General features: G+C 55.3%; 2 protein-coding genes across 3 annotated transcripts in view; one reads left to right on the top strand and one right to left on the bottom strand.

The window, feature by feature from the left end:
- The first annotated feature begins 1,759 nt into the window (after positions 1 to 1,759).
- On the top strand, positions 1,760 to 4,472 carry LOC122391901 (galactose-3-O-sulfotransferase 3-like). Its single transcript, XM_043386227.1, has 3 exons — positions 1,760 to 2,244; positions 2,715 to 2,973; positions 3,327 to 4,472. Exons 1-3 carry the CDS (start codon positions 2,063 to 2,065, stop codon positions 4,098 to 4,100), a joined length of 1,215 nt encoding a protein of 404 aa, XP_043242162.1. The 5' UTR covers positions 1,760 to 2,062; the 3' UTR covers positions 4,101 to 4,472.
- The window catches only part of LOC122391899, a 43,484-nt gene continuing 22,340 nt past the window's right edge, over positions 4,422 to 25,565 (bottom strand). For both annotated transcript variants that reach the window (XM_043386225.1, XM_043386226.1), the window contains exons 17-31: positions 25,102 to 25,260; positions 24,293 to 24,508; positions 21,605 to 22,242; positions 21,093 to 21,251; positions 19,934 to 20,024; positions 19,383 to 19,518; positions 14,297 to 14,469; positions 13,587 to 13,736; positions 12,980 to 13,093; positions 12,524 to 12,731; positions 11,980 to 12,152; positions 11,480 to 11,629; positions 11,124 to 11,237; positions 10,433 to 10,798; positions 4,422 to 9,919 (exon numbers count right to left, since the gene is read on the bottom strand). In XM_043386225.1, coding sequence (XP_043242160.1) covers positions 4,763 to 9,919; positions 10,433 to 10,798; positions 11,124 to 11,237; positions 11,480 to 11,629; positions 11,980 to 12,152; positions 12,524 to 12,731; positions 12,980 to 13,093; positions 13,587 to 13,736; positions 14,297 to 14,469; positions 19,383 to 19,518; positions 19,934 to 20,024; positions 21,093 to 21,251; positions 21,605 to 22,242; positions 24,293 to 24,508; positions 25,102 to 25,260 — 8,004 coding nt within the window. In that variant the 3' untranslated portion in view covers positions 4,422 to 4,762. The remainder of the gene's footprint in view (positions 9,920 to 10,432; positions 10,799 to 11,123; positions 11,238 to 11,479; positions 11,630 to 11,979; positions 12,153 to 12,523; positions 12,732 to 12,979; positions 13,094 to 13,586; positions 13,737 to 14,296; positions 14,470 to 19,382; positions 19,519 to 19,933; positions 20,025 to 21,092; positions 21,252 to 21,604; positions 22,243 to 24,292; positions 24,509 to 25,101; positions 25,261 to 25,565) is intronic.

The raw sequence follows: 25,565 nt of genomic DNA, 5'->3' as shown, positions 1-25,565 counted from the left end.
GCTGACGGCGAGCGGGCTACTCTCAGGTGCAGGCGCGGGTCTGGCTCGTGACGGGTCACCAGCGGTGAGCCCAGCAGCAGTGGTGACAGCGGCTGATCGCCATGCGCCAGCAGCAGGAGCGTCACCCGCCGGAGACGAGGCGACACACGCACGATCGGTAGGTGATCGGCGAGGTGCAGCACCCGGTACAGAGTCGGACCGGCGTGGGTGTACAGTAGACGGGTCTGGATCCGCTCCAGGTCGGACGGCCGGTGCTCCAGGTGACGGCGGAGGTGGGTCGGGAACAGCGCCAGATGCAGACGGTGGTCAGCCGGAGCCTCCACTTTGGCAGACCACAGGAAACGACGAGCCTGGCTCGGTGCGTCGGCCACCATCTCCATACCGCTGTGCACATAGGCCAGGGAGAAGAAGATGGAGATCGGGAACGGGGGCAGTGAGAAGCCCAGGCTGGAGGAGGAGTCTGGTGACGACAGCTTGGTGTCGCACTTTGGCCCGCTGTAGTCGGGCAGACACAGGCAGAGGCAGTCGTGTAGTAGGAAGCCATGCTGGCAGTCGTGAGGGTTACAGTGCTCGCCGTCCTTTGAGAGTTCTTTAGAGCATTGTTTTTCGGTTAGATAAAAACGATCGTATATAGATAGCCGGGGATTTGTTGGCATTCTTACGTAGAGTTTCCACATATCGTGAGGGTCCTTCGTAACAACAGCAGGAATATCGCCGTTCTGAATGGATTCGAAATCACCAAAAGTGATTGAGAAGTAATCGAAAGGATTTCGGGTATCGATGCTCGCACATTTCACAAACAGCTGAGAGCCAAACATTCTTTCAGGCAGTGTGTTCGGATTCATCAAATCATATCTCAGCATTTCCAGTCGAAGCTGTATGTATTCGTCGCGATCCATTCTGTTTAGCTCGTATCGAAGTCCCAGAGAAGCTAAAATTGATGCCGCAATACCCAGCGCGGACACTGGGGATGAAAATATTTGCTTTTGCCCCGACTCCGAAGAAGTAAATACGAGCGATTCCGTCTTATCTAGAGTCGTACAGATTGTCCACGGATCACGACACTTCTGCACCGATACGGACATTCGTGTGAAATTCAAACATGTGAGATCTTCTACAGCCAGCAGCGCCGAAGTTGTATCGTTCGGTCGAAATGTTTCGTTTTGCAGTTTATAATAAGCTAGATGGGTCGGCAACGTTTCAAACAGAGTACTGTTCCACAGTCGCTCGGGGGCTTCGTCGATCAATGCTGGACTCCAGTGCGCCGTTCCGATGACTGAGAAGGCCGTCGTGGAACGCAGAAAGCTAACAAAGAGCACGACTGCAAATGCCTTTGCAAATCTAACACTTTTCTTTTTCTTCCAATAACCACAACGCTTCTCATTACAAGCATTCCTAGAAATAACGACGAGCGCGATTACCGGAGTCATTATAGCAAATTGTTGAACGTTTTCCGTAGACCGTATGAATACACGCAAAACTATTAAACTTCAGATCTAACACGATTTAAGAGCCGTTTCGCTCTGTCGACGCAAGGACTCTGACATCGCTTACAATACCGGACTTTCTTACAAAGAATTCGAGCAATTAAAATGATCGTAAGGCTACATAACTACTCGCAACTTTCGAACGTATTCGTGATTGCAATCGTCCGTCGATTGTAGTTGGATTGTAAGCAACTTGTAGGACGGTCCCAAGCTCGCAGGTGTTCTGCAGCAGTTCAGCCCGTGCATTACTTTCAACTCAGCTTTCCAGCAGCAAACTCAATTAATTTGCGAAGCATGAAGCCGGGGTGACCTCTGCGGCTTCACCGCTTTTCATCATCGCTTTGCAGTAGATGGTAAAACTTAAGGTAAGCTTTGCAACTGAAAATTAACTTGAATAAAGTAGCGCATCATACATGAGAAAATAGTCCTATGCGTTTAAATGACCCAAACGAAACGTCACTGCTCACATGATTTCCTTAATTAATCATTGTTAAACACTCGTTAAAGTGAGTTGATCACATGTGAGCGCCGAATAGTCGGAGCAAATTCGTTATCCATCCTACAGAATCGAGAAAATGTCAACAACTCCGAAGTCTACCAAGACCAAGTCGAAAAATGGTCCTAAGGTAACAGCAAGCACGACAAAAGGCTTTGTGACGCAGAGAAGAAAGGCGTTCGCCGCTTTGGTATGCGTGCTGTCGGTCTCCGTAGCACTTTTGACCATCTTCTACGCATTCGAGCTGGAAGAAAATGACGAGTAAGTTATGAGGAAACGTCCCAAATGAGTGCCGCACCGTTGAAAATATGAATAATAACCCAGCATCACGAGACGTCTATTGAACATTGGCAGCAGATAACTTAATGCTTGTTTACCTATCCTACAATCTTTTAGATTAAGTCGCAGACCGAGTTGAGCAATTATGAGCCGATGTTTACATCATGTATCATCATCATATTGCTTAGGGCACCGCGCTGCAGAGCAGAGTCGTCAGTTGGACAGCTCGCTCCAGCTGAGGGGCCGGGAATATATCAAACAGTTTTGGGTGTCGCAGCCGTGTCACGACACAAATACCAGAAATAGCCAGAACCGACTTGTGATTCACCATCTCTGTGTATAGTTTAGCTATCAAAGCTACATCACCACGCTAACAATGATCCCAGTGCTAGCCCAAGACTGCTCGACTAATTCGTACTCTCGCGGCTAACCTGTCTTTCTCTCCCCCTCAGGCACATGTTCGTCTGCCACCCTCCATCGGCCATCTTCTTCCTGAAGGTGCACAAGTGCGCCAGCAGCAGCATCCAGAACATGCTGTTCCGCCTGGCCGAGCGGCTGGACATGCCGGTGGCGCTGCCGGAGACGGGAAACTACTTCGGTCACCCCCGGCACTTCAGAGCGCATATGGTGCACCGGCCTCTGGGCGCGCACAACACCACCTACCGCCTGATGGCGCACCATCTGAGACTCGACCAGGAACAGGTCATGAAGGTCAGTGACACGGCGACCACGGGGCCGGGATATTCACCAGCTGCTTCTCGTCGTGCATAACAGCATAAGAGTTGGCTGGGGCCGCTGAGCTGGAAGGTGAAAAGGTAATGTGAACATGCTGTTGGGTTAGGGCTTAAACCGTCACTTCCTTTTTGGAGGACATGATAAAAAAGTTGTTTTGTTCATAAAATCACACCGTAGAGGCGTAGACCCAAGTTCGCTCGTCGTTTGCTAGCGTATGCTCTGTTATCTCGTTTCTAGGCTGTAGACCGTCCTTCACTCGGCCGTTCGCCAGCCTGTCGCTCAGAATGATGACCTCTGCCCCTCCATAACCCACCCTGCCCCACTGACAGGTGCTCGGTCCCAACGCCACCTGGCTGGCCGTGCTGCGCCGGCCGGCCGACCAGTTCATCTCCATGTTCGAGTACTACCGGCTACAGGAGGTGTGGAACATGACGCTAGCCGAGTTCGCCGCCTCCACCACCCAGTACGAGCCGCTGGGGATCACACATTTCCGTCCCAACCAGATGTCGTTCGACCTGGGTCTGGACGTGCGGACCCTGATGTCAGACGACCAGCTGCTGGGCGACACCCTCACTCAGCTGCACCAACGCTTCGATCTCGTCCTCATCGCCGAACTGCTGGACGAGTCGTTGGTGCTGCTCAAGTACCGCCTCTGCCTGGAATGGGACGATGTGGTGGTGTTCAGACACAACGCGCGGCCACCCTGGCTGCGCTCGGCTGCCACACACAACGGCACCCTTCGGCGGCAGCTGCGGCACCATCTGCAGATAGACACAGCCGTCTATCACCACTTCTACCAACGGCTCAGACAGCAACTGAGGGACTACGGGATGGCGCACATACGAGCCGGCCTGGCCACGCTGCGCGCGCGGGTGCAGCACTGGGCGGCGCAGTGCCGCGGGTGGAAGTGGAACTGGCCGGGCGATCAGTCCCCGCTGCCTCCCCGAGGGACCTCGGACGCACAGAGACACGTCTGGATGTGTTCACGGCTGTTCACGCATGAGATCACGTATACGGAACACATCAGAATGGAACAGGAGTGGGAGGCGCACCGTTCTCACTTCTGGGATAAGCTGCTCGCTAAAAACTGGCCAGTCAGGTAGCGGTGTCCAGTTCCCCCACCCCAGTGTGACCCGTAGTTCGGAAAGGTTGTGTGTACAACGCGGCCCCAGTATTGACGTACAGCTCGGCCAAGCTTGTCAGGAGACAGTGAAGAGGTCAGAGCTCACCACCAAAGATAGACTAACAAGTACGATCATCAGTAGACTGATCCAAGGAGATCAAGGTGTTGGTTATTGCCATAAGTGATGTGCCACTACGACCCGCAATAAAAGCAGCTGACAGTGTTTTTTTTTTTTATCCCGTATGCTATAGATTACTCTAATGCGCAGTTCCGTTGTTATTCATGCAATGAACACGAGACGTGCAGAAAACGTTTTGTTTTATTTTTAACAAAATACAAATCTTGGTTAACAGTTCTATGTATATGCACTGCCTGCCTTTGTACTCCATTCCCTGAAGCATGAACCGCAAACACTCAGACTCCAGCAGTGACCACCAATGCGCCGCCATATATACACAGCCTCCGCGGCCCTCACCAAAGCACTTCTGGACTAACCGAACGCCTTCATGTCAATCAACGAGAACACACCAAGCTCGCAATGTGCCCGCCCGTCTATAACTCGTCAGTCCCTCCCTCGCTCCGCAGGGCAGGCGGAAGCCCCGGTCACTCACCGGCACTGGGAGCCCTCTCACTGTCCTCGCCTCACACACAGTCCGCGTCACCGCTGTCCGATACGGTACCAGTGCCGGCCTCCGCGGGTCGGCGTGCCTCGGAGGACGAGTCGCCAGCGCCCTGCCGACCGGCGGCGGCCCCCTTCAGCAGCTCCGGCGAGGGCTTTACGGTCTCCGAGGAGGGGTCTCCGGCAGAAGGTTCCGCCGGAGCGTCGGCAAGTACTGGAGACTTTTGAGAGTCATCAGCGAGTACTGGGGACTCTTTGGAGTCATCGGCGAGCACTGGAGACTCTTTGGAGGGTTTAGAGACCTTTTCCGTGGTTGTAGCCGACTCGTCTGCAGGTTTTGCCGTCTCGATGGGTTCGGTGGGAAGCCCTGAGGCACTGACAGGCTCGGCAGACGGTTCGGTGCGTTCTTCTGACGAGGACGTGACAGTCTCGCCTGATGGTTGAGCCGGCACCTCTGAAGTCTCGATGGTTTTCCCGGAGCGATCACCGATCTCTTCAGTGACCTTCACTGGTTCGCCGTAGCAATCAGCCACCGCCGCTGTCTCCTCTTGGCCGTCCGGTGACCGGTCCTGAACCTCGAGGGCCACATCATCCAGGGTGTCAGAGACAGACGCCACAGGCTCTTCTTGGACGACCTCGGTGACGGTTTCTTCAGTCTTCTGCGCCGGTCGAGGCTCAGTGACCTCCTCAGCCGTCCCTACCGTCAGCGGCTCGACGTCTTCTTTGTCGGAGACCAGATCAGTCGCGTCTTCATTCGCTGTCACTTTGACGTCCAATGAGGCCTGTTCTACCACTGGTGAGGCTTCGGCTTTGGTGGCCGGCGCCACGGTCTCACTTGTGGCCGACGTCGCATTCTCGGGAGCGGCCTCAGTCACAGCTTTGGAAGTGCCTTCCAGCACAGTGGTAAGCGTGGCTCCAGTCACAGCCTCCGTGGAAGTCTCCGTTACCGTCTCAGGGGTGGCGTCGGCCTCAGTCTCCGAAGCAGCTCCAGTCACAGGTCCAGGAGCGGCTTCAATCACAGTTTCCACTCGGACAGCCAGTTCGGTCACAGGTTTAGGAGCAGCTCCAGTCACAGCCGCCTCAGGAGCGGCTTCTGTGGCAGCCTCAGGAGCGACTTCTTTTGTCATCTCCCTCAGCATTGCCTCAGAAGCTCTGATCACAGCATCAGCTTTGGCGTCCTCCATTGAAGCCTCTGTTGGGGTAGCCTCGATCACAGCCTCGACTGTGGTAGCCTCTGCCACAGCCTCGTTAGCCTCTGTCACAGCCTCAGGTGATGTAGTCTCTGCCCGAGTCTCCGGTTGTGTCGCCTTCGCCGGCGGCTCGGCTGCAGGTGTAGTCTCGACTGGGGTAGTCTCGGCTGGGGTAGTCTCGGCTGGTGTAGCCTGAGCTGGTGCCGTTGGTGTACACTCGGCACGCGTACACTCAGACTCAGTTGGTGCAGCCTCGGATGGTGTAAGCTCGGCCGATCGAGTCTCGTCTGGTGTAGCCTTGGCTGGCACACTCTCGGCTGGTGTGGGCTCGACTGGTGTAGTCTCAGCCGGCACAGACTCTGTTGGTGTAGGTTCGGTTGGTGCAGCCTCGACTGGCGTAGCCTCGGTTGGTGTACACTCGGCTAGTGCAGGCTCGGTTGGTGTACTCTCGACTGGTGTGGCTTCAACTGGTGTGGTCTCGGCCATTGACACAGCAGACTCCACCTCGGCAGATCCCGTCTCACATGGTTCCACCTTCATCTCGCCGTCAGTTTCCACGACCTCGGCTTCCGTTCCGGGAGGCGTATCTTCCTCCTCCGACACTACCAGGATCATATCATCGTCTTCATCCGCTGATACAAACTCCTCACCAGCTTCGACTGTCACCAGCCCCGCCTCAGCCACGGCGGCTGATGAGACCTCGGCTTCAGGGTCTGACAGTGTAATATCAGCATCAGCTTCTACTGACGTAACATCGAGCTCAGCTTCCACTGGGAAGGACTCGACCTCAACTTCACCACCTATAGGCGATACCTCGGCGTCCGCTGGTGTAGCGTAGACCTCAGAGTCCGCTGGCGTAGCCTCTGCCACCACAGCTTCAGATGTAGTGTCTTTTGGCATTACCTTGACCACAGCATCTGCTGGCGTAGCCTCAACTTTAGCGTCTTCCGGCTTAGCCTCTGCCGTAGCGTCTTCTTCGTCTCCCAGGGTAGTCTCGACCTCAGCATCCCCTGGCATAGTCTCTGCCGTAGCGTCAGCTGGCGCATCCCCGACCTCAGCCGCGTCTGCCGGCGTAATCTCTACCGCAGCGTCCTCTGGCACAGCCTCGATCTCAGCGTCTTCTGACATAGCCTCTGCGACAGTGTCGGCCTCCGCTCCGCCAGCCTTGGCCGGAGCAGCACTCTCAGTCTTCGAAGTCTCAACATCGATCTCCCCGGCGTCTTCCACTCCGTCCACGGACTGGCACTTCTCACCAGCCGAGCGTTCGTTCGCCGTCGACTCCGAGTCTTCCCTCGTCTCAGGCTCAGACAGTAGACTGAACGAGATCTGACCGGGCACGATCTTGAACTCATGACTGATGCACCGACCGAGTGGGGTACCGTCAGGAGCCGTGGCGACAATTCCTTCTGCCGGGGCGGGTACCGGGGTCAGCTGCTCCGTCGGAGACGGGGCAGGGGTCAGCTGCTCCGCTGGGGCCGCGGTCTGCTGGTCCACTTGGGAGTCACGGGTGGGTTCCTCTTCCTTCAGCGTCGGTGGGACGATCAGTGAGAACGAAATCTGACCGGGTACGATCTTCTCATCGCGATACTGTCGTCCGCGCGGAGTCGCGGCCGCGTCCGACTCATCTTCCTGACATTCCGCCGTGGCGTCCTCAGGGGCGGTCTCTTCGCTCTTTTGTTCGGCAGCGGACACCTCCGGCGAGGCAGGAGACGTGCCCTCCTCAGCGGCGGGCTGCTCGGTCGTTTGTCCGGCTGAGGACACCTCCTGTGCAACCAGAGTCCCGCTGGTGACGAGGTGCAGCATCAGACGATCTCCATCGGCAGTGAATCGAACGTTGACTAACCCGTCCAACGAGCCCGCCTCCGCCAGCCGATGACTGTCACAGTCCGGCGCCGGGTGGCAGCAATGTACCAGCGGCGGCGGCAGCGCCACGACCTGCAGCGGCTGCCGCAGATCAGACAGAGCCACACCCTCCAGGATGTAACCGGTGTCGACCAGTCGCACGCGGGCCGTGTTCTCCGCACCGACCGTCAGGACAGTGGCGCGATTCCAGCCTCCGTTCGTATCCTGGACCACGCACAGGTCGCTAGCAGTCGGGGCGGCAAGAGGAGGCGGCGGATCGGCGTCACCATACAGCTCGGCGATCAGCTTTCGCAGTTCCCCGAGGGCAGTCCGGTCTTCAGAGAGCATAACAAACACCTCTTCTGTACCCACAAACGTTACGGAGGCCACCATGTCTGTATCGAGCTGTGGCATCAGTGCCGGCGGCAATGTCAGACGCCGGGCCAGACGGCAGAGGCCGTCCGCGGCCAGTGTCTCGGCCACGTCTTGTCCATCGACCGTTAAACGCACCAGCGCCACCGGGCCGTCCGCGTCGGCGGACGCGGCCAGACGCGTCAGCCGAGCGCCCTCCTCCGTCAGCTCACGGAGCCGGCCGACGGCAGAGGCGGCGCATGCCTCTACTGGCAGGCGGCAGCGGAGCGCCTGTGGGGGTAGCTCGCTCAGCTCGGCCGGCAGGCAGCGCAGAGCTGCCGCCTCCACCTCCTCACCGTTACCGTAGTCGACAAATTGAACCCGAGCGCGGTCGTCGGTGGTTGACACCACCCGGGCGCGGTACAGGGCTTCGTCTTCGGAGAAAGGCGCCGCCAGCAGGTCAGTTGACTCAAACGGCGGCTCGGCGGGCGCCAGGGAAGCAGCCGCGGCCGCCAGGCGTTCCATCAGATCATCCAGAGCGGTCGTGTCTGGAGACTGGACGTAGAACTCGAGCGGCGAATTGACGTGCGAAACGAACACCTCGTGGTCCCCGGGATCATCCAGTCGGGATTCCGTCGCCGGCTCCTCCGAATCACCCGTGTTCTCTTGGTTCTGGTCCACCTTCGCGTCACCATCAGTGTCTAATGTCTTGTCTTCACGGGTCTCTTCTGTTTTCTGTGACACCTCCACGGACACGGCTAGTCCCTCTTCCACTAGCACCCCTGCCAGGTCACGGCCCTCATGTGTCAGCGTCACGATTGCAGGGTCTCCCGCGGCGACCAGGGTCATCTGCAGTTCCAGCTCGCTGTCGGCTAGCTCGGCGAAGCGCTCGGCCGCTGCCGTCTCTGCGCCCTCCGTCACCTGCAGGGGCAGCGAGCAGCGCGCTGCCAGGAGCGGCTCCTCAGTCAGCTGCGGCGGCAGACAGCGCAGCTCACCAACCGGCACAGACTCTGTGTTACCGTAGTCAACAAACAGGACTCGGCGCGACTCGGCAGAGTCGGAGTCGGGCAGGAGTCGGGCGCGGTACATGGCGCAGTCTACCGAGTACCGGACGGCGACTAGCTGACCGGCTGCGGGGCTCTCAGCCACCGGTAGCTCGCCGCTCGGCTCCAGCTCACCGGCTGCCTCCAGCGCCTCGGCCAGGGTGTCCAGACGTGCAGAGTTGGACAGCAGCTGCACCCAGAACTCGCAGGGACCGAGTGAGAAGGACACAGCGACTGTCACTGAACGGCCCGGCACCAGGTCAGTCAGAGCAGCCACTTCCGCCGCTGGTTCAGCCCGCGGCACCTCATCTCTCTCTGTCGGGGCATCAGTCACCTTCTCGTTGCTCTTCTCACTCTCCTCAACCGCATGCCCGGCCTCCACCAGCGCCTTGCTCACATCCTCGCCACCGAGTCCAATCAGTTTCACCGTCCAGCAGTCACCAGCACCGCTCACAGTCACCATTTTCGCCTGGCCATCCGGCGCGCCAGTCAGTGTGTCCAGAGCCGCCGCCGCTTCCGCCGTCCAGGGGGCCGCAGCGCCCGCCAGGCGGCACCGCTGGGCGAACGGCGCGGGAGCTAGGAGAGGCGGTGTGAGCAGGCGGCAGGCGGAGCGCGCGCACCGCTCGCTGTTGCCGTAGTCGATGAATTGGAGGTGTAGTTGGGAGGCGTCGGCGGAGTCGGCGGCCAGCACACGCGCGCGGTAGAAGGCGCCGTCCTCGGAGAAGGGCGCCGCCAACAGGTCTCCCGGCTGTACCTGTCAGGACAGACACACACGATGTGTTAGAAGGGCTTTATAGGAGGAATGGCCGAAGACACAATGTGTTGGAGGGGTTTTACAGTGGTCACAGATTCACGCATTTGACAAAATGTGAACGCTGACTACCTATAACGAGTAGAACAGCAAAAACAGTGATTAGTAACTTCCAAGAACAGTGATAAGCAACTTCAGACTGAGTAAGTGCAACACAAGCGAAATGATTCGAACCTTCCCACTGTCCTGATGGGAAGGATGCAACCTCGAGATCTTCGCTACCCGAGGTCCAACAAACTTTAAAAATCGGCAGTGCGAAGCTGCTTACTTTGTAGCAAACCACACACGTCCATCATTGGATCAATAGTGAGATCCAAATTCCGCTTCACCCGGATCATAGACTACTTCGAAATCGACATAGAGTAGTCTATGGTCAAAGTAGTTAGTCTATAATCGAAGTAGTCGAGTAGCCTACACCCGGACCTATCTGGCCGGCCGGCCGATCAGGAGACTCACCTCGTTGACAGCTCGCTCGCCGTCCGCCAGTTTGGTGTACTCTGTCTCCAGTCGGGCCATCAGTTCGTCCAGCTGATCAGCCGCCGCCGCGTCCTGCACGTAAAACTCGCCCGGGGAGACTGTGAAGGACACGGCCACCGGACGAGTCTCCGGCGCCGGCGAGGGCTGCTCCGCCTGCGGCGCTGTCACCTTCTTCTGGGGCTCGGCGGGCGCAGGGGCGGCCACAGCCGGGGTCGGAGCCGGAGCGGCAGGAGCAGGAGCCGGGGCGTCCGAGGCTCCCAGCTCGACGTTCACGTTGGTCTCTCCGTCGAACAGCGTCACATTCAGGTGGTCGGCGCAGACGAGGTCCACGCGAGCCACAAACTCCTGTGAAGGGGGAGCAATTCAGTCAGTACGAGGTTGGTAAAAATGTCCACAAGGTACAACCAGAGCACAAAGTCCACAAGGTACAATTAATACAAGATTTCCCGTCCTTAGGCCTTATATGAAGTTATAACTTAACATCCCGTTAGGTTCCAGAGGAAACGATTACAAGACGGCGCGGCCAGGATCCAGAATCCCTCAATCATCGAGTTAAATTGCATTCTACATCTGACTGGATGACTGATCGCCACGCTGAAAACCAAATCAGCCTAAAGCAGTAACTTCGGGTGTGGCAGTCCTGAACACTAAGATCACATCGCCGTCTTACCATTTGGTCGGCGCGTGCCGTGAGGTCGTCGGCGCGGTCTTTGGGGACCCCGGTCAGTGAGAGCCGGATGGCCTGGGCCGGCAGCCGCCGCAGCGACTCGGGACACTCCCGCAGCTAGCGGGAGATTCAATGGGTCAGACAAGGACACTATAATTGTAGAAAGATACACATTCTTAGTGTGCCAATATTCTTTACGACGTCTTAAATTCTAATTAAGGAAACAAGCAAACAAACAAAAACAAGATAAAGACTCCGGAAACAAGATTTGACCAGCAGCTGCTGTCGGAAAAGAGGCAAAGGAGGCATTGCGCTAGTTCAATAGCAAGCTACCTATCTACCAGGGGTCCCGCCCCTACCTGTGCCGCCGGCACGGTCTCTGTGTTTCCGTAGTCGACAAAGTGGACGGCGGCGTCGTCTCCCGTCCGCTCCACCACCACGCCGCGGTAAAAGGTGCCGTCGAACGGAGCCAGGCAGCCGGCGCCGGCCGCAGCCGAACCGCCCAGCGGCTGTGGGGACAGAGTCAGACATCTTAACGAGCGAGCCATATAAACTACAGCTAACGATCATGACTGTCAGGGCAAAGCACGAAATCACGACACTTCCGGACACTGAGGCAGGGCCCAGAGCAGGTTGAACAATATCAGCATTTTCCCTCTCTAAAAAAAGCCATTGAAAAACATTATAACATTAGAGACGGAAGTGAAAAGGCCATTCATCAATATTGAATTATTATCTTTACTCGAGCCCCCAGTAACGGACACACCTATGCCAAACCACACATTTACATTTTTTTACCGAAGCCTTTGTAAAAAAAAAAACAGGCTAGTGACCCTTTCAGCCCCTTCGCCATCCGCACCTTTCCTCCGTCAGCCACGGCCGTCTCGATCTGTGTCTCGAGCTGCTCGATGTCGGCGGCCCGTTCACTCAGCTGGCAGTACAGTCGGTCAGGAGTGACGATGTACGACACAAACACGGCCAGTTTGTCGCCCGAACGGAACAGGTTCGGCAGGCCGGCGAATGGGCCCAGGTCTGTAAGCAGACGCGAGGACGCTACTGACGGGAGGCAGGCAGTATCAGCACAGCGCGGGAATGCTTAGTGGTGGCCGGCGCTACCCATCGCTGCAGAGATATAGCGGGAAACAGTACGTGAATTTCGGTCTGATAAAATAACATGGACGTCACCCCCCCCCCCCCCCTCTTGTGACAGAGTGGAATGTTTTCTTTATAATGACCTCTACCCGCCAAGGAGGAGACGATGCATTCTTTCTAAAAGAGAGCACTTGAGTGGATGACCGCGCCTTAGCGGCCCTAATGAGTACGTAAAAACACCACTCATTCACAGCTGGTGTGCACCTTGATAATCCCATACGCCACAAATACCGACCCCAATTACTACTCACGCTTCTGAGGCGCGGAAGGTGCAACGGCCGCCGGGCTCGGAGCGACAGAAGCCGGAGTCGGGGTAGGGGTGGCAGGAGTCGGAGCCTGGGTGGGAGCCGGGGCCGGGGCGTCCGAGGCTCCCAGCTCGACGTTCACGTTGGTCTCTCCGTCGAAGAGCGTCACATTCAGGTGGTCGGCGCAGACGAGGTCCACGCGAGCAGAAAACTCCTGTAAAAAAGAACATGTCAGCGGTTTAGACAGGGGGTCGGTGGAGACGTTCATGTGCGGCAAACGTTAAGCCAAAAGAAAAGTATGAGGCACATAAGCCCGAGTGACATGCCGAAACGCGGCTGGTCGATGACCCAGCGAATTCAAAGTTCTTGATCATCATGACCGTCAACTGAAGATATTCCATAAAGGGAGAAGCAACACTCACAAGTCTCGCATCCTGTGACAAGCTTTGACTGTCGTCTTACCATTTGGTCGGCGCGTGCCGTGAGGTCATCGGCGCGGTCCTTGGGGACCCCGATCAGCGAGAGCCGGATGGCCTGGGCCGGCAGCCGCCGCAGCGGCTCGGGACACTCCCGCAGCTGGTGAGGAAAGCGGAAATGGTCAAATATTGCAAAAACTACACATGAGCAGCGAGGACGAATGAAGAACACGAATGGCGTACTGGCGGTCCCCCATCAAACCCTCTTTTTTGTTGGGTTTTGCCCTTTCGGTCTGACGAGACCATATTTTCAGGACTGGAAGGATGATAGGAATTAGGGGGGAGGGGAGCATTGGTCTGGGCGAGCACCCTGGTGCGTCGCCAGGGCTGAGCCCGTCCAGAGGACAGGCTGGCCAGCCCCCCAAGCAGTCACCGCACCCGGCTACAGGAGTGCTCTTCTGGGCATTCCCGTATGGGATAAAGTTGCCCGCCCAGCCCGGAACAGGGGGTTGAGATGTGGAGGAGAAGGATTTGAATGTTTTAAGAATAGAAACGACGAAACGATGCCCTCTCCTCTGCTGCCGACATCCAGTCCAGTACCGGTGGCACAGTTTTCTGTACCGCCACGCCGGTGCCCCGCCTCTTGGTCCTACCTGTGCGGCCGGCACGGTTTCTGTGTTTCCGTAGTCGACAAAGTGGACGGCGGCGTCGTCTCCCGTCCGCTCCACCACCACGCCGCGGTAAAAGGTGCCGTCGAACGGAGCCAGGCAGCCGGCGCCGGCCGCAGCCGAACCGCCCAGCGGCTGTGGGGGACATCTAGTGAGCGCGCCACACATTACAACTGTCGACCGCGACTGGCAGAGCAGGCCGGGCCACAGATGTGACAGGACCGGCGACTACCAAGGGGCCCAGAGTGACAACAAAATCAGTAGAACGTATGCCCAGATATAGCCCTAGGACCATCAAAATACGAAAATGAATACGTTAATCTTCAAGGTTTGATTTAAGCCTTCTGTCGAGCCCTAACAACGACAAAAAAACCTCCTCCAAATCACCCCAAAACGGTCAATTGCAGCAGCCCGCGACTCGCTCAGGGTACCCAACTGACTCATCCCGTCCTGAGGCCTCTTGCACCAAACTACCTAGCTAGGTAAAATCGAAAAACCGGTTTCAGAATAAGCTAATCTAACGGTGGTAAATTTATTTGCAATAGCCCAATACATAATCCTGCATGTGCTTGCTAAATTTTGCACGCAAATTGTTACATTTGAGACTTGGACTGGGTATACGATGCAAAATAATCCAAGCATTGGTGCAAGAGGATTTTGGTGCAAGAGGCCTCTGATCCCGTCCAGTTCCGTACCTTTCCTCCGTCGGCCACGGCCGTCTCGATCTGTGTCTCGAGCTGCTCGATGTCGGCGGCCCGTTCACTCAGCTGGCAGTACAGCCGGTCAGGAGAGACGATGTACGACACAAACACGGCCAGTTTGTCGCCCGAACGGAACGGGTTCGGCAGGCCGGTGAATGGACCCAGGTCTGAAACACAGTATGGTGGAACTGTATTCAGCTTCAGGACTGACTGGCCGGGATGAGGGTCAAAGGCCCCATGCACCAGCAAAGTACGGGGCAGGAACTACGTAGTGGTATCCTGTGCTGCGTAGCTGCCGTTGCACGGAATTAGATACAGAAAAACATAAGAGCAGAAAACAATATGCGAATGTGAACTTGTCATACATCACCGATCTGCATCTAGCGTGCGAGACACCATGATTCATATTCTTCCACTCGCCACTCACTACAGTACTTATGACACTAGTACTCACGTTTCTGGGGCGTAGCGGCAGATGTCGGAGCCGGAGCAGGGGCCGGGGTGGGAGCAGGAGCGGCAGGAGCCGGGACGTCCGAGGCTCCCAGCTCGACGTTCACGTTGGTCTCTCCGTCGAAGAGCGTCACATTCAGGTGGTCGGAGCTGACGAGGTCCACGCGAGCCACAAACTCCTGAAAGGAGAATATGGCACTGGTCGGCAGAACGTCCACGCTACAAAATTCTGGACTGTTTACTGTTTAGAGGTGGGAATATTGCAGTGCTATGTTTGAACTTCATCCAGTCACATATTTGCTGCTGGTTTAGTGTCGTCAGCGTCTTACCATTTGGTCGGCGCGTGCCGTGAGGTCGTCGGTGCGGTCCTTGGGGACCCCGGTCAGCGAGAGCCGGATGGCCTGGGCCGGCAGCCGCCGCAGTGACTCGGGACATTCCCGCAGCTGGTGGGATAGAGAACGGGTTAGACGGCAGCTGGGATACTCCAGCAGCAGCCTGGCGAGAGATTCAACGTGTTAGAGCGGGACAATTGTGTATTGTGTATTGGAATATACCGTCCACAGGTGCACCCCATTTACAGACGGAGTCACAAGCATAAATATACGTCACATTTTCACACACCTACCTATGTCTAACTAGCACATGTATAAATAAGGTTACAGGCTCGATACGAATGCCTTCACCTGACTTCTAAACGCCGCCCGGGATCCGAACAGGTCAGCAGTGGGCCGTTTCTCACATAGACTGTTCACAGCTCGTGGCAAGCGACAGAACAAACCGTTTCTGATTGTGTCAACCCTTGCTGCAGGCACATACAGCACAGCCTTGGAACGAGTTCGCGATGGTACAGCGAGTGAAAACATCGCAAGAATGTCACCGGAGTCGATCCTGCCGGTGAACACGTTCTGCACGAAGTTCAAGTCATTCAGAACAAGCCGCTGGTCAATTCGCAAGACACCAAAATGACGAAGCAGATCAGTATAGTCAAGAGAAGCACATGGACTGTTTGAATGCCTGCCCAACCACATCAGGAACTTGTGTTGGATACGCTCCAATCTCGCAATATGAGTTTTTGCTGCTCCGCCCCATATCACGCAACCGAATTCCATGATTGCACGAATGTGGGCATTGAAACCTGTCAATATAGGTCCTGGCGGTAGCCTACGGCCGGGGGGAGCTCGATAACTCTGAAGCGACCTCAAGTACATGCCCAAGGCGCGGTTTACCTTTCTTACAAGTTCATCAATGTGGGGGCCGAATGTCAACTTTGAGTCAAGCAGAACACCAAGATCACGCATCTGGCTCACACGTTCCAGTGCAGTACCGCCGTATCTACAGGCTTTCCACGAAGTGTGAACGTGATACTTTTGCATTTAGATGGGTTCAAAGCTAACTTCCACGTACCTGACCAAAGACACAATTTATCTACGTCTGCTTGAAGAGCCAAAGAGTCACTAGCAGTTCGAATGCGACGGTACAATTTCAGATCATCTGCATACATCAGGCACCCAGAAGATATGTCGAGAGGGGCGTCGTTGCAAAATAAGACGAACAGGATTGGCCCACATATGCTGCCCTCCGGCACTCCTGACTTCACACGCACCCAGTCAGAACACTTGCCGTTCAACACTACACTCTGCTCTCTCCTACTCAGGTAAGAACGGAACCAATTGAGAGCGGCACCAGACAAATGGTATAACTTCTGTAGCTTATGTAAAAGCAGAGAGTGGTCAACACTATAGTAAAAGCCGACGAATAGTCCGTATAAACTACGTCAGTCTGAGCCCCCTCGGCTATCGAACGCCACAGCTGATCGACAAGACAGGTAAGATTGGTCTCGCATGAACGTCCTGCTAAAAAACCGTGCTGTGCTGAGGATAAAACGGGCGACACGTGTTGAATCACTTGGTCACATATGATGCGCTCACATATTTTGGAACAAATCGGCAAGAGGGAAACCGGGCGATAGTTGCTGGGATTTTTGCGGTCACCCTTCTTGTGAACCGGGGTAACGTACGCGCGTTTCCAGACTCTAGGAAAGGTGCCCTGGCTCAGCGAAAGTCGAATGAGTTTTGTGATCGACACAGTGAACTCTGCTGCACACTCCTTCAAAATTCTACCACTAAGACCGTCTGGTCCACAAGCCTTATGCACATCAAGGGTAAGTAGAATGTTTCCAACTTTGTCACTGCTCACAACAAACCTTGACAGACTATCTACGTCATAACTCGGTGCCACAGGTAAGTCATGAACGACAGCTGGGTCAGAAAATTTTGCAGCAAACGCACGACTCAGACATTCGGCTCTATCACGATCGTCAGACATAATTCTACCATCACATTTCAGAACAGAAACATTTTTTGAAGACTTTACGGATTTTAACAGAGACCAGAACCGTTTCGAGTTGTTCTTGAAGTCATCGACGATGTGCAACATGTATCTGCGGTACTTGGACAGGACTAAACTCTTAAACTGGGTCCTACAGGTTGCAAACCGTTTAATCCGTTCATCGGTAGGTGACTGTTTCTTGTGGCGGTGGGCAATCTCTTTTTGGCGCAACGCTCGCTTAACATCTGCATCGAACCATGGTGGGTAGCGAGCCTTCAGAGTCACCACCGGAATGTGATCTGATATTGCCGCGTCAGTCCACTCATAAAACAGTTCAACAGCGTCATCAACAGCAAGATCATCTAGCATATTCCATGGTAAGAGCCGCAGTGCATGCCTCAGACCGTCAAAGTCTGCTCGCCGATAGTTAAGAGCAGTGCTGCGTGTCACACGAGCGCAGCCCGTCCGAGGCACTGTAAATGTCGCCGTGACCTGATTATGGTCAGAGTCAAAATAACCGACATCAGAGTCACACTGCACCCCGCTGATGTTCGTCAGCACTAAGTCCAGTGTGCTGTTCTCTCTAGTAGGCTGCAGCACATGCTGGCGCAGTCCTGCACCTAGTGGGAAGTTGGCAAAAGTCGGGCATTACAGAAATTCATAAGCATAAATGACAAAACGAATAGGAGAGACGTTAGCCCGGACGACCACCCTGGTGGGCCGTCGGGGCTTAGGCCGTCACATGGACACTGGACAGCTAGCCGACCAGCCCCGCCAACGGTCATCCCACTGCACGATGGGACCGTTTCGGAGAAGCCGCTCGCGTCTGATGAAGGTGACCGTCCAGTCCGGAGCAGGGGGTTGAGGCGTGGAGAAGATACTGACTGATGGAAAATGGACAAAACGGTGGGAGGATCAAAAGTCCAGTCCCCGTTTTTCGCCCCCTCCCAGTACACCATACATATTTACCTGTGCGGCCGGCACGGTCTCTGTGTTCCCGTAGTCGACAAAGTGGACGGCGGCGTCGTCTCCCTTCCTCTCCACCACCACGCCGCGGTAAAAGGTGCCGTCGAACGGAGCCAGGCAGCCGGCGCCGGCCGCAGCCGAACCGCCCAGTGACTGCGGAGAGACATCTAGTGAGCGCGCTACACATTACAACTGTCGACCGCGACTGGCAGAGCAGGGCCACAGTCGTGACAGAAGCGGCGACTACCAGGGGGCCCAAAGTGGCAAAAGATTACAGAATCAGTAGAATTGAGAACATAATTGCCCAAATATAGCCATGGAACAATCCAGAGATGCGGAAATGCATACGTCAATCTTCAATATTTGATTTAAACCTTCCATCGAGCCCCTAACAACGAGCAGCGTCACACTCAGGTGGCTCATCCCTTACCTCTTCCAAATCAACCAAAAATGACTAATTGCAGCTGAGCCCGCGGGCCACTAAGGGTGCCAACTGACCCAACTCGTCCAACAATTTCGTACCTTTCCTCCGTCGGCCACGGCCGTTTCGATCTGTGTCTCGAGCTGCTCGATGTCGGCGGCCCGTTCACTCAGCTGGCAGTACAGTCGGTCAGGAGAGACGATGTACGACACAAACACGGCCAGTTTGTCGCCCGAACGGAACGGGTTCGGCAGGCAGGTGAACGGACCCAGGTCTGCGGGGACAGAGTCCAGAGAGGGGTTACCGCAGGGTCAGTGGAAGAATGGTACAGCCCACCGCTAAAGTAATGTAGGGTTTTACCAATCTCAACGGTTGGCTTTGACTGGCGATTGTTTAATGCGGAGTGATCGAAAAGAAGATGTCAATAGCTAAAGTTGCAGCTGCAAGGGTGACGATACATATAAGCTACATTCAAAGTTTCATTGTAGTCTGGCTAATCGTTCCTAAGCTTCAGAAGCAGAACACACCCATGACTGAAACCACAGTACATTACTTCTGCTGTGGACTGTACATTTGTGCGGTACGGTACGGACACTGCGGTTGAGGCTCAGGGCGACGTTAGCGATTTCTGGACAGAGCACACAAAGGGTGAAGTTACTGGCTGATTGAATCATACTCACGAAACACCAATATGGTTCGGGTGGTAAGCAATGTTGTTGGCATTATTGCCTGCACCAGAGACAATTATTACCAAGATTACATACCGTCACCCTCTTTGAAGACGGACGAACCAATATTGTCAACAACTTCGTCTTATACTATCTACAAATCACATTCTGGCACATTAACCTACCATATTATCTACATCTCGTGTGCATCTTATTTCCCTTCCCTGCCCCAAACGCCACCACTCACGCTGCTGTTTGAGAGTCTGTCCGGGCTGGGGTCTGACGGCCAGGCCGTCTGCCACCAGCATGTCAGTGACCTTCTGACCCGACAGGGTCACCTCCACGGCAGTAACAGAGCCAGAGGCGTCGGATGACGCTGTCACCTGCAAATGTAGGACGTGAAGAGAGAAGGGTCAGATGCGTCCGGTCGACGTAGAGGTGAGTAACATAACCCTTTATCTTGGTTCTATGGAAGAGTCCAGGTCGGATCACGTCAAAGGTGTTGAGTTGCCAATCACGTCGTGATTTTTGCTGTATAAATGAAGAACTCGAATGCATTCTGACGAGCCCAGTAAAGCCACATGCTATAGCGCAGCAGAATCCGGCAAAACCCGCAAAACGTTTATAATACAGAGCAGGACTAGCACTACCATTGGATGGCTGCCAGCACCACTCGTTCCGGTTCCTAGCAACCCCCGTTCCTGATTCCTAACATCCAACCCACGACCGGACCGGCGAGATCGGGCAATAGGCCTGATCCGTCTCACACCCACCCCGCCAGTGTTACTATGTCCTTACCGTCATGTCTCCGTTGAAGTACTTGGCCAGCTGTTTCTCGTCGAGTGTCTTCCACTGTCCGCCGGTCGGCTCCACACCAGCGAAGCGGCAGCTGAGGGTAACAGACGGGGAGGTCAGCCAGGGACTCCTACAGGGTGCTGTGGATCGCACTTCGGCCGATCCATGACTCACAGAGTACGAACGGAGAAAGACAAATGAGATCAGTGAGAACCCATACAAATTACCACCAGTATAACGCCTTTTGGGGCGACTAACGGAGCGAGCGAGAGGGTGGGCCTTGCACGTGCGAAATTTCGAGGGGTACCTCCAACTGAATTGAGCACGGCACCCTACTAACCGGTCTCTAGCAATATGCCAAATTTGAGCACAATCGGCCCAGCCGTTCTCGAGATCTGGAAGCGGCACCCTGCACGTGCGCACGTGCAAAATGGGTCCCAACTGACTTGTGCACGGCACCCTACTAACTGGTCCCTAACCGTGTACCAAATTTGAGCGCAATCGGTCCAGCCGTTCTCGAGATCTGGAAACGACCCCTGCACGTGCGCACGTGCAGCAGCACCCCAACTCTAGCACATGGATATGCAGCGCCTAGTGGGTGCCTACCTACATGCCAACTTTCAGCACAATCGGCCAAGTAGTTACCGAGATATTGCAACAATTACAAAACGGACACCTCTTCGTTTTGCACGTGGCACGTGCATAAGGGGTCACCTACATGCATCGGGAATAGTCCAATACTTGGTAGAAGGAATGAAGCTACCCTACAAAAATTACCGCGTGTAAATCGGTCAAGTGGTTGCTGAGATATAAGCCTCGCAAAAGCGTCCGCACGGCCGGCCGGCCGGCCGGCCGCTCATACTCAGAAATTTCCGTTAATCTAAGGAAAGACTACGCTCGCTTCGCTCGCTCCGTAATCAAAAGTCCAACAAACCAAACATAAGAAAGGGATGCGACTGCAAATCGTAATATTTAACATCTCGCGCCCGCTTTCTTCTGATGCGATTGGAAATCCAAACGGACTGGTGAAGCCAAGCTTCACATTACAATACGCCAACTTTCCATCACGTAAGTCTACATCATATTTTGATCGAGTCCTTCACCTCCTTGTCCCCACCATGCCCCTCCGGTCATCAGAGAACACCGGCGCGTATCCACTGACCTGTAGGCCTGCGCGGGCAGCCGGCAGTGTTCCTCCTTGAGCCGTTTGACCTCCCGGCGGGGCACCACCTCGCAGTTACCGTAGTCCACAAACAGTACCCGCAGCTCGGTGGGCGAGACGGAGCGAACCAGAGCGCGGTACCACGCGCCGTCCGTAAACCTGAGCGACGGGGCCGGGTCGGGTGAGAATCAAGGCAACTCAGGGTAGGGGAGGTCAGGTCAGTGTGCAGGGAGGTAGGGTCGGGCAAAAAGTTGGGACAGGTCAGGGCGAGATACTAGGCGTCGGCTGTTAACTTGAGGCAGGTGACAAAGCATATGGGCCCAAAGTGTGAACCACAACCTAAATATGGATGGCGCAAGTTACGTTAGAGAGTCCCGTGGAAAAGAAAACAGGCACAACCAGTTCAGGAGCATTGAGTGGGGCGTCAAAAAGTTTGTGCATTCGTGCTACGTCCATCAGACACCACGTTCGGTAAAGGATTTGTATTGCTGCCTTCCCTCCCCCGCACGCACCTGGCGGCCACCGGTCGTCCCGTCTGCGGCTGCGTCTCCTGGCCATCCTCCGCCCGCAGTCCACTGTAGAACCTCTGCATCTCCTCCATCAGACTCGTGAACTCCGGCTCAGCCGGGCACCGCTGCACGTAGAACCGTGCCAAGCCCGACACCCACGTGGGTGTCACCGCCAGGGGAGCGCCCGGCGGCACCGGCCGGCGTGTGATGGTGGCACTGTGGGTCGGGATTTCCACTCGGGCCGGAGCCGGCGGGGCCGGTTTGCGAGTGTCACCACCGTTAGCTCGGGAGGAGGGACGACCGCTGGAGCTGTCTCCGTCGCCCCGACCGGCGGAGGAGCGGCTGACGGGCGCGTACTCTGCCGGGTCGTCCATTCGCATCTTCCCGACAAACCGCTCGAGGCGCGGCTCCGAGTCCTCCTCTGGGGCGGCTGGGGCGGCTGGGGCGGCGGCGGGAGCGGCGGCGGAGGTGGTCGAGGGTTTGGGCGGCCGCGGGGAGGGGGCGGGGGCGGAGCTGCCCGAGGAGCGGCGCTCGGCGGCGCGCAGACCACCGTTGGGTCGTGAGTCGGACGACCGCCACCCGGGGCCTGAGCTGGCAGAAGGCGGAGGCACCGCGGTGGACTTGTCCCGCCAGTTGGGGTCCTGGGGACAGACGAGAGAACACAAATTGGTCAGGTGCATGTCGAGAACACAGTGTTAGCAAGTACTCTGCCATCACAACAGTTATGTTGCAGAACAATGTAACAAACCTTGAACTGATGGGAGCATGGAACAAGCAAATATAATCTTCTGACCTGATACATAACAACTAAAAGCGCGTCTTCCATATTCCAAAGAAAGTCATGTCGCAAATTGGCAGAAAGTCGCAGATTGGCATACTATAAAAGTACAAAAGCTGTACAACTCTACTTAGTTGGAGGAAGCAACGAACTTAACACCTTTTCGAGGCTCGAATTCTACAGCAGCACTCCATTCCCCTTCGATTAGTTGAAATAAAAGTGACCGAACAACAATTTGTGCGGGCGTGAGTCCTCGTGATTTTGACCAGCAACTTCGATTCAACGCTTCGCGACAAAAAGGCGCCCAAAGCTAGAGCTAAGCATGCGTTCCAATCTACACTACGGTGGATGTCACTAGAAAATTGCCGAAGAGTGGACCTCAAACCTCCCAATACCTGGATCCCGTCACCAAGTGTTTTACCATTAGAAGCGCCTCTACACTTGCCTTGAGGAGTAGGTCGAGGAGCTTGCATCGCTTCTCAAGATCGACCCCTCCGTGCCCATTGGACGTGACCGTGTGAACGATGGTTTGAAGCACATCCTGTGGTGGAAAGAGCAAAGAGAGCGTCCAACGCCGACCGAGCGAGCAGAGCAAAGGAGACCCCGGCGCCACAAGTAAAGAAAGTGTAGTAGTACCAGTAAAACGCCTTTTGGGCGAAGAACGAGCGAGCGAGATAGTGAGCCCTGCACGTGCGGAAGGGCGAGAGGTTGCTTCCAACAGGCTTGCGCAAAGCACCCTTCTCACCGGTCGCTAGCGGTGTGCCAAATTTGAACGCAATCGGCCCAGCCGTTCCTGAGATCTGGAAGCGGCATTCTGCACGTGCGCACGTGCAAACGGGGTCCGAAATGACTTTTGCACGGCACCCTACTAACTGGTCCCCAACCGTGTACCAAATTTGAGCGCAATCGGCCCAACCGTTCTCGAGATCTGGAAACGCCCCCTGCACGTGCGCACGTGCAGTAGCACCCTAACCGCAACACATGGGAATGCATTGCCTGGTGGGTGCCTACCTGTATGCCAAGTTTCAGCGAAATCGCCCCAGTAATTACCGAGTTAATGGGAACAAATTTGGCACCTCTTATTGTTGTATTTTGCACGTGCACTGGGGGTGACCCACATGCATCGAGAGTATCCTATTTTGGGTAGAAGGGATGCTGCTACCCTACAAAAATTACCGCAAGTCAATCGCCCAAGCGGCTGCTGAGATATGAGCCTCTCAAAATCACTACTTTTGCAAAACAGCTTGAACACCCTTGACTTTTCACGTGGCACGTGCCACGACGGTCACTGAGATGTATCAAAAGTAGTCAATTACGGGGTAGAAGGGATGGGGCTACCCAACAAAAAAGACCGCAGGCCAATCGGTCCAGCGGTTGCTGAGATATAAGCCTCTCAAAAGCGTTACAGGCCGGGCCGGGCCGGGCCGGGCCGCTCATACTGAGATTTTTCCGTTATATTGAAAAGAATCACTTCGCTCGCTGCGCTCGCTCGCTCGTAATCATGCTAAGAACCCCAACGAATTTGCCGTGCAAGTTCTGAATATGCCCGCCTGATTACAATGACCCGATGACGAGGCCCATGGATTTCAAATTCCAGCGAAATGGCGACTAGATCCGGTTACTATCCCCTCTAAGGAACTAGTTTTGAATCAAAAAGGCCAGCAGCTGGAGGCGACATGCCGTGTCTACACCCGCTCCGACAGCTTATCTCCCCAACACATAACTCATGTAACTCAGCATTCACTCCGTAACTCACCTCATCCACTCCATGACTCACATATGTCTCACCTCTGACAGAATGCTTACCTCTCTTCCGCTCACCTTCACTCATTTCTCACTCTATCGCGCATCTGATCACTCCTCCCACTAGCTACATCCTCCCTCCATTCCCACAATCATCCTTTCTCTCTAACCTGATCGGCGCGGGGCGGCGGCGAGGTGCGCTTGGTCGTATTGTTGTTGGTATCGGATGACCGCGGCGACTGCTGTCCCGAGCCCGGGTGGAGCAGAGCAGTCGCTCGCACCGGTTCTGCCTGGGCCAGCGTCACCACGGCAGGCGCGCCGGGACGCGCTTCCTCGGCGCGCGCCAGGAAACTGCGGCCAGCCACCGAGCCGCGGAATTGGGTCGTCTGGTGGAGGAGGGCGGCTATGGTGAGGTGGTGCTGACATACTATGGGAGGGTGTTTGGAGAGAAGAGTAAAAAAGGCCACAATACCTTTGCCTCTGATTTTTCTGTACAAGTTACTCATGTCATCAAAGGATGACAAGAAATGGCACCTGATCCGATAAGAAAGAGAATGTCAACTTGTGTAACGAGGCATGACATACTTTTCTAAAAACACCTATCACCGACAGGATAAAGCTATTGGACATGCCGTTAGGTAGCCCAAACAACCACTTATCAGCGAAGACATTACGCCAGTGTACAGTCCACAGTAGAAGTAATGTGCGGTTTCAGTCATGGGTATGTTCTGCTTCTGAAGCTTAGGAACGATTAGCCAGACTACAATGAAACGTTGAATGTAGCTTACACGTATCGTCACCCTTGCAGCTGCAACTTTGTCTATTGACATCTTCTTTTCGATCACTCCGCATTAAACAAATCGCCAGTCAAAGCCATCCGTTGAGATTGGCAAAACCGCACATTACTTTAGCGGTGGGCTGTACCTCGATAGAACTTAAAGTGCACTCTACATCTGAGGCCCGCGCCCGTGACCCGTACCTCCTCATCAGTCCAGCCTCCATTACCGCTCGGCCGGGCTCCCTTGGCGCAGCAGAGGATGGCCTGGGCCGGCAGCCGGGCGTGCTCTGGGCGGAGCAGTCGGACAGACGACATCGGTACAGAGACAGTCTCCCCGCTGTCCAGCAGGAAGACAGAGACCTGAGGAAGGGAGGAGAATTCAGTGCCAGGGGGATAGACACCATCTCCCTGCTGTCCAGCAGGAACACGGATACCTGAGGGAAGCGGCAGTGTAAGGAGATAGCATAAGGGGAAAAAGACATTTAGACACCGCCTCCCTGAGCTGCTGTTCAGCATTGAAGGAATCTGGAATAGTGACGCCTGTGGGACGTGGGAGAGTAGTTAGAAGCGCGATGCTAGGCAAAATGGCATGGTCACAGACTTTCACTATCAGGAAGCTAGAGCAAGGCTGTGGTCTAGCTAAATGGGAACAAATCATCAACCGA

Source organism: Amphibalanus amphitrite, unplaced genomic scaffold (genome assembly GCF_019059575.1).
Source record: "Amphibalanus amphitrite isolate SeventyFive unplaced genomic scaffold, NRLGWU_Aamphi_draft 000460F_arrow, whole genome shotgun sequence".
Classification (NCBI taxonomy): domain Eukaryota; kingdom Metazoa; phylum Arthropoda; class Thecostraca; order Balanomorpha; family Balanidae; genus Amphibalanus; species Amphibalanus amphitrite.
Note: the sequence above shows the minus strand (reverse complement) of the source record. Positions and strands in the feature narration are given on the sequence as shown.

What these genes read in the sequence shown, in the direction of transcription:
- LOC122391901 (XM_043386227.1), top strand. Translation starts at nt 2,063, where the DNA reads ATGTCAACAACTCCGAAGTCTACCAAGACCAAGTCGAAAAATGGTCCT. An exon ending in GAGCTGGAAGAAAATGACGA is followed by an intron (nt 2,245 to 2,714) that starts GTAAGTTATGAG and finishes TCTCCCCCTCAG; the next exon opens with GCACATGTTCGTCTGCCACC. An exon ending in ACCAGGAACAGGTCATGAAG is followed by an intron (nt 2,974 to 3,326) that starts GTCAGTGACACG and finishes CCCCACTGACAG; the next exon opens with GTGCTCGGTCCCAACGCCAC.